The sequence below is a fragment of the Plutella xylostella genome, chromosome 3, assembly GCF_932276165.1.
Source record: "Plutella xylostella chromosome 3, ilPluXylo3.1, whole genome shotgun sequence".
NCBI classification, from domain to species: Eukaryota; Metazoa; Arthropoda; class Insecta; order Lepidoptera; family Plutellidae; genus Plutella; species Plutella xylostella.
In genome coordinates, this window is record NC_063983.1 from 6,730,688 (window position 1) to 6,737,983 (window position 7,296).

At 35.6% G+C, this 7,296-nt stretch overlaps 2 protein-coding genes and 1 long non-coding RNA gene across 3 annotated transcripts; 1 reads left to right on the plus strand and 2 right to left on the minus strand.

Annotated features, from left to right (window-relative positions):
• The first annotated feature begins 187 nt into the window (after nucleotides 1–187).
• LOC105381192 (protein artemis) lies at nucleotides 188–2,235 on the plus strand. The gene is made up of 3 exons (XM_011550880.3): nucleotides 188–609; nucleotides 1,041–1,491; nucleotides 1,582–2,235. The coding sequence occupies exons 1-3, from the start codon at nucleotides 327–329 to the stop codon at nucleotides 2,036–2,038; spliced, it is 1,191 nt and encodes a 396-aa protein (XP_011549182.3). The 5' UTR covers nucleotides 188–326; the 3' UTR covers nucleotides 2,039–2,235.
• Nucleotides 2,236–2,250: 15 nt separating this feature from the next.
• LOC105381202 (NFU1 iron-sulfur cluster scaffold homolog, mitochondrial) lies at nucleotides 2,251–5,142 on the minus strand. The gene is made up of 5 exons (XM_011550891.3): nucleotides 4,982–5,142; nucleotides 4,663–4,892; nucleotides 4,357–4,542; nucleotides 3,932–4,119; nucleotides 2,251–2,494 (listed from the first exon to the last, which is right to left on the minus strand). Exons 1-5 carry the CDS (start codon nucleotides 5,053–5,055, stop codon nucleotides 2,333–2,335), a joined length of 840 nt encoding a protein of 279 aa, XP_011549193.1. The 5' UTR covers nucleotides 5,056–5,142; the 3' UTR covers nucleotides 2,251–2,332.
• An 836-nt stretch (nucleotides 5,143–5,978) lies between these two features.
• Nucleotides 5,979–6,743, minus strand: LOC125489320. Its single transcript, XR_007266891.1, has 2 exons — nucleotides 6,462–6,743; nucleotides 5,979–6,238 (listed from the first exon to the last, which is right to left on the minus strand). It is a non-coding gene; the product is annotated as an uncharacterized LOC125489320 (long non-coding RNA).
• Between the last annotated feature and the right edge of the window lie 553 nt (nucleotides 6,744–7,296).

Sequence of the window (7,296 nt, forward strand, 5' to 3'; positions counted from 1 at the left end):
GTGTCGGTATCTTTAGCCTTTGTGAGCTGTGTGTGTTCGAGTCAAGGTTTCAAAGTCCTTGGTTCGAGTTTATTAATCTGTTATTATTATTCTGAGCTTCATCAGCACACAAGGACTGACACTGACACTGACATTTTGTCAAACACAACACAATGGTTTGTTGTTTTGGTTTGGATTCATAGTTTGGATTAGATTTTTGGAAGTTTTATGTGGTTAACTTTAACTTGATTGTTTTCTTTTTGTTCCTGTTTATTTTCCACTTCAACGCAACGGAAGATAAATCAGCAGGATCAAGGGAAATAGTAAATCATCTATTATTAGTTGAGATGTGTTCAAATTCAAGGATAACAAGTTCTTTTCATGGTAAAATATTTGAAGTAGCTGGTATTTCAGTCGATAACTTTGAAGAACATAATTTACAATCGCGAGCATTCTTTCTAAGCCACTGCCACAGCGACCATACAAAAGGACTATTTAGTTCAAAACTTTTAAGAACTTTAGAGTGTAATGGCATCTACATTTACATGTCGGAGTTAACAGCTGCTATCATATCTGATGATTGTAACGGCGATGCATCTCTTATGAATAAAATTGTAACCCTCGATTATGGTATGTAGTTCATTGATAGTTCTTGAGTGTTTGTTTTGATGTATTCTATTCTATTCTCTGTGGGGGTAACAGTACCTGCACCTGGCTCTCTCGAATGGAACCTTTGTGCATATCCCCAAGGTCTAAACTGCCTTCCTAAGCTTGGACCATTTCCCCACCACGCTGGTCCACTGCGGGTTGGTGGGTTCACATATCTAGATGTGCTAAATCTAGATATGCAGGTTTCCTCACGATGTTTTCCTTCACCGTAAGAGCGATGGTATACATTGTACTTAAATTCAGAAAAGAACTCATTGGTACATGTCAGCGCCGGGATTCGAACCCGCATCTCTGGCGTGAGAAGCGGGCGCTTACCCGACTGAGCTACCACCGCTCTGTGTTTTGATGTAAGATAATCATGACTGTAAGTTAAAATAATTAATCTATTTCAGGTACGACTGTTGTAACTTTGCCCAGTTATTTTGGTTATGAAGAGCAGCACTTAAGAGTGACATTAATAAAAGCAGGACACTGTTTGGGATCAGTCATGTTTTTATTTGAAACCAATGAAAGTACTGTTTTGTATACTGGGGATTTCAACCTACGCTTTACTGATGTGAAACAATTAGTTTCCTTGCATGACTTAAACAAGAAACCCATTAAAATTGATACCTTGTATGTTGATACAACATTTATTGATTACGGCCATGAATACTTCCCAAAAAGAAGTGAAGTTATGAATGAGCTTATGGCTGTTATTAAAGAATGGCTACATAAGGACAACAAAAATAGAATTGCATTAAGTTTGTCAGCTAAATATGGTTATGAATATGTTTTTGCTGAAATTTACAATAAATTGGGTATGAAAGTTTACGTCAATGAAGAGAGATGGGCCTTTTACAGGTGTGTATCAAATTGTTATGTAGTTAATACTATCTAATATTTCTCATATTGATGAAAATGCTATCTAAGCATATGGAACTTTTTTTGCAGGCAACATCCAAATCTGGCTGCCGGAGTCACAAATGATGAACACAAGTCAAGGCTACATGTATGCCGTGGCTCCACTCACAGATCCTGCAGTATAAAACAAACATTTGGCTTAAATTTTTTGACTATTAGATTCTCTGCTATGATTTGGAGCGAGTATGAAACGGAGACTTCAGGTGTGCAAAAAATATCTGATGACAAAGTGAATGTCTGCTTTGCTACACACTGCAGTAGGTCTCAAATTATAGACTTTGTTACTTACTTTAACCCCAAAAGAGTTATAGGTTTCCCTAACAAATATGAAAGTGATAGCAGTCCTTTTAAAGAAAAAGCAGATGTTGAACTAAATTGTATTGTTACACCTCGAAAAAGAAAGATAGAATCACCATTATTTAAAAAAACTTCTGCTGTTGATAAAAAGGTTGACAAAAAAGTACTCAAGAATCTTTTTGACTTATGAAGTGTTTTTTTTAAAGGTGGTCTGGTAAAGATTGTTTTAAGCAATAAGGCCACCTTTTTCTTTTGTTTTTAGTTTATAAGTTTTTTTTGTATTATATCCTTTTGGTGCAAAAAAAGAGTATTGTAATAATTTTACTTTGCTGCCCAGTCCAGACTGAAAATTATGTGATAGTTATGTATGAAATAATTTATAAGAGTAAATAAAATACTTTATTAATAATGCAACATTACTGTTTATTACTATACATTCTCTATATACAATATGATTTCTAAGATTACATAATAATTATGCCGTTTATTTCTCTGGATTACTAGATTCCTTAGATTTAGCTTCCTCTTTGGATAAAATTTGAGCTTCAAACTCCTTAAAAACCTTTTCACTTAGTTTGTCTCCTTCATCATCAATCTGCTCTACTGAGAGTACTTCAGGGATGTAAAATTGCATCATATTTTGCACCTGGAAAAAAATACAGACAAGATAAGTACTGAATATTAGTTATAAAGAGACAGAATTACATAGCAGTTTGATATTTAGGAAATGGTATAATACTAAAAAATAAGTAAGTACCTAATTAATTACATACATGATAAATTCTGTAATCATCTGTATACATACAGGTTGTGTAAACTTCATTACCTGTTTGGCATGATGGCATGGTATAGTGCCACAAACTTATCTGTTCCGGTGAGAGCGAACTAAATTGGTCCATACCTCATTACTTACTAATGAATTTCATATTGATGTCGCAGCCGGATCGAATAATCTGCCGTATTACATTACGGCTGGCCGCATTACAACACAGGGCCGCTTTGTAATGCGTCGGATCAACGTTTAGCCGCATTGTCATTTCAATACGTTCTTCAATACGGCGGCCCACATTTAGCCGCATCGTACTACTACTGAATTATAGGGTAACCATGTCCATACTAAGCATGACATTACAGGTGAAGGATTTTTGTAATCATAATAGAGTAAATCTATCATATGGACTTTCATTAAAGTATCAAAATACTGTTAATGGGCACTACTCGGATTGTAGGATCTTCGGAATTATTATTCTTCATCATCAACATCACTTCTGGACGTAGGCCTCCCCCAAAGCATACCACTGGATGCGATCTACAGCATTCCACATCCAATCATAACCAGCCACCTTTCGCAAGTCGTGTCGTCACCCCATCTAGCCTGAGGGCGTCCCACACTACGTTTGCCTCGTCGCAGTCTCTTCAAGATCAAATAACCTTTGCCGGCCACATTTATAATTTTTGACTCAGTAGTATTATCTGGAAATCCGCCGACCAGCAGAATCCATGGTCACTTTAGCTGATTGATGTGCGTTATATCTTTTGTACGTTTTTCACTGTACCGCATTGATCGGAATAGAAATTATTTAATTTCACGTGAAAATTCTTCTTGAAGTCACTGTTTACTAGCATATTTAACACGATTTCTTCGTTTTAATCATCATCAAATATCTGTATCCAACGCCATTATTGTTGTTATGTCAAGCAGCGCCACGAGTGTTAAAAATCAAAACTAAAATCTTTCAAAGCGGCGGCTAATCTCTCGCCGTATTACATAACGGCCAGCCGTATTGAATGACGTATGATGTCGAATACAATCCGGCGCATTTTCATTCAGCCGTATTCAATACGGCTAAACGTTGATCCGCCGCATTACAAAGCGGCCCTGTCTTGCAATGCGGCTAGGCGTCATGTAATACGGCGGGTTATACGATCCGGCTGCGACATTGACATGACATAGATTATATGGACCAATTTAGTTCGCTCTCACCGGAACAGATAAGTTTGTGGCACTATACATACTAGTACAAGTCTTAACAAGCAAGTTACAATGGAAAAAATATCTAAAAAGTATGGTGTGGTTTCTTACCCCATTCTTTAGAGTTACAATAGAGCTGGGACATGATGAGCATGACCCTTGCATTTTGAGCCTTAACACCCCATCTTTAAAGTCCACAAACAGGCAATCACCTCCATCTTCTTGCACCGTTGGCCTGATTCTAGTGTCGAGAAGCTCTTTGATCATCTGAACAATTTCATCATCATCATCATTGATCTCTGAAAACATTAGAAAGTTTTATTTTAATAGCCTGTTAACCATTTACCACCACTGAACACTAATTAACAAATCAGAAATAACTTGTATGAATCTGACGGATGTTTGGCAAGCGCCACTGCTTATGGATTGTTAATTGCTAATGTGTTGGTGATGGTACAGTAGCTGTGCATTTTGTAGGTAAGGTAAAAGGTTAAAAAATTTAGTATGGAACAGTAAGTTTATGAAGTGTATCTTACGCGTGTCACCAGAAGGCTTGGCATCAGTCACCACCGGCAGTCCACTGGCAAAGAAGTCCATAATAGTGGCAAAGATCTCTGGCTTCAGCAACTTCCAGTCTATGTCGTCTTCTTGCTTAGTGACAGTTACAAAGTCAGCACCAAAGAATACCGCCTTCACACCCTCAATGCGAAATATCATCTTTGCTGTAAATTAAATTCTTTTATAAATTGCATCCCTCGATATCCTTTCTTACAGTGAGGAACATTCTAGAATTAACAATAATAATAATTAATATAGCAATTTTAAGGTTATGTTAGACATACCAAGAGGGCTGCAGTGGGCAGCTTGGATGTTCGGGAAATCCATAGTCTGTCCCGGCTCCAGTACACTGGTCCCAGGTAGAAACTTCAAGCTGTTAGGATTTGGCGTATCCTGCGTTTGTATGAACATTGTCCGACACGGACATGCATTTATTAAAGAGCTGTTGGTTTTGCCAACTCTAAACTCTCCTACATTATGTGATAGGCCACTGAAACTCTTATAATCCTTAACCCTGTGAAAAATATAATAATTTCAATAGATCGATCCAAACGATAACCATATCCCATTGACTGGGAAGGTTTTACGAACTACTGAATTTACCTGTAAGTAGCAGCCGCGCACAGACGAGTGCATTGTACTCCATTCCTAATGATTTTAACTGTATTTCTTATCATGATCACTTATTTTTGTCGGCAGAAACTCGAATTTTACTTCCCAATCGCAAGTTCGCAGAAAATTTACGCTTTGTTTTGACGTTTGATCATGGTGTCAGATTGACATTGACAGTTCAGATACAGATAGTGAGCTGTTTGTCTGTGAGTATAGTACAGTGACGAGTAGTACCGTAGAATAAGGAGTCAGAGACCATGACGAAACTGTCCCACCCACTGCCCTTTTTTGCCAAAGAAAGACTGAGGCTAATAAATGGTTAATCTGACTGTAAATACAGGACAATGTAGGACTGCCGTCCTACCAAACCAAACTGATCTCATCTGGGGATCGAACCAGCAGGGCCTCTGACTGTTGAAGCAGAGCTTTTACCACTGGACCAGAGTTCTTAAATGACTTCAAAAAAGGAGGATCAATTTGTTTGTAAGTAACGATATTTTTTAGTACACGGATAGTTACATATGTTTTAAAGTATTATATTTCCATATTATAACTACCTATTTAGGTAAATAAAATAGGTAAGTACCTACTTACTTATAAACTTATAACTACCTACGTAAGTTTTCTCTATAATAATTAACCTCCTGACGCCCAGCCGTTATTTTATTTTTTAGGACTATCTAGAGCCCACGGTCTTCACACAAGGACCTACCTGCGTTTACCTAGCTTACTGCCCAGAAACTTAAACTTGAATAAATGTCACAAAAATTATTATATACTGTTCCTAGTAGTATGTACGGGTTATGCATTAAAAAAGGAACCAGTTTCAATAGGTTTAAATTCGAAAATCATTAGTCCTCATGTGAGGACCGCGGGCAGTTAAAAAACGTTTAATTTATTGGTAGAAAATATATTTATAAGGTAATTTGTTAGAAATAACAAAACTTATGAAATAAGAACCACTTAGGAACACATTTAACACTTTAAATCAGTCTCACATAAGTTTAGAACTTATATTTATTCTAGATAAACTCTCACTTATCAACTATTATAATTATTGTGATCAATATAGGAACAAAATAGGATAAAATGAAAGGCTCAGCTAGCAGCTCCTGGATATCATCATCACAAAATTCAAATTCTACGGGTTCATGGTGAGTCATTTATGTCGTCATGTCATCGTGCTCCGAGAGATCTATGTCCAACATAGCTAAATCTGCTTCAATTTCTTGGATTTCGCATTATATTCTGTAAAAAAATACATAAATAAGTATATCTAAAATTATAGTATAGCAGTCCAGAGTCCTCAAGTGAGGACTAATGTAAATGGGTGATCATAGAATATTATTTAGAACCTTAATTGATAAAATATTAGTATTCGTCTCTTGCTAATATACTTAACAATAAGGTTTTAATAAAGTTATTGTATTAAATGATTAGATCACATAAGTAAAATGAGATTACAACTTACTTAGTCGACGGTGGCCCCGCCATGGTTCCGTTTTTTGACGTTTTTTCGATGAACGATTGATTATCCTCAGATGACACTTAAGACAGCTGTCAGTGATGGAATGTTAAATCCATAGATGCAATCCCAAAAAATAATGGCGGTAAATTCAAATATGGTTCAAACACAAAGTATTCGTCCTCGGAGAAGGACCGTGGGCATTTAGTCCAGAAAAAAATATATTTTGGCTTGGGCAGTAACAACTATACTCGTTAAGTACTCACAGAAGGACCGTGGGCATCAGGAGGTTAATACTTAATTAAGGGTACTTAGGAAAATAAAACAAATTAATCTTCTTAAAACTTTGAATTTAAAACCTTGACATGTCAAGTTTTGTTACAAAAATATTAATTGTTAATGAACTTAATTAATTATAATAATAAAAATAGTCTACGTACACCTCTATAATGGCAGTGGTAATAATATTTTTAGTAATAAATCGACATTATATTAATCTTACTTATGAAGATCTATAAAATAAAAAATGTACAAAAATATACTAATTATATAAAACAACTATATGTCATTATCATAAACGATTTGCTCATTAATAATTAAGGTACTTATAACGATGTTTTAAAAATTGCTTACTAATGTAGGTAGATAGGTACTTATTTTGTTTGTGAAAGGAATGTACTAACTAATTACCTTACTTATAATTACCTACCTTCTAACGTGTATTAACCTAAGTACCTACCTACAAAGTTGCATGATACATAGAATAGGTAATCACTAGTTATAGGTCTTCTATTTACTAAATCTAATCAAAGATAAAATCTAATAAAAGAGAAGCAGTAAG

Coding starts and splice junctions, on each gene's coding strand:
- LOC105381192 (XM_011550880.3), top strand. CDS start 327: ATGTGTTCAAATTCAAGGATAACAAGTTCTTTTCATGGTAAAATATTT. Junction 610..1,040: donor AATTGTAACCCTCGATTATG/GTATGTAGTTCA, acceptor AATCTATTTCAG/GTACGACTGTTGTAACTTTG. Junction 1,492..1,581: donor GAGAGATGGGCCTTTTACAG/GTGTGTATCAAA, acceptor CTTTTTTTGCAG/GCAACATCCAAATCTGGCTG.
- LOC105381202 (XM_011550891.3), bottom strand. CDS start 5,055: ATGATAAGAAATACAGTTAAAATCATTAGGAATGGAGTACAATGCACT. Junction 4,543..4,662: donor TGCCCACTGCAGCCCTCTTG/GTATGTCTAACA, acceptor TTTAATTTACAG/CAAAGATGATATTTCGCATT. Junction 4,120..4,356: donor CAAGCCTTCTGGTGACACGC/GTAAGATACACT, acceptor TAATGTTTTCAG/AGATCAATGATGATGATGAT.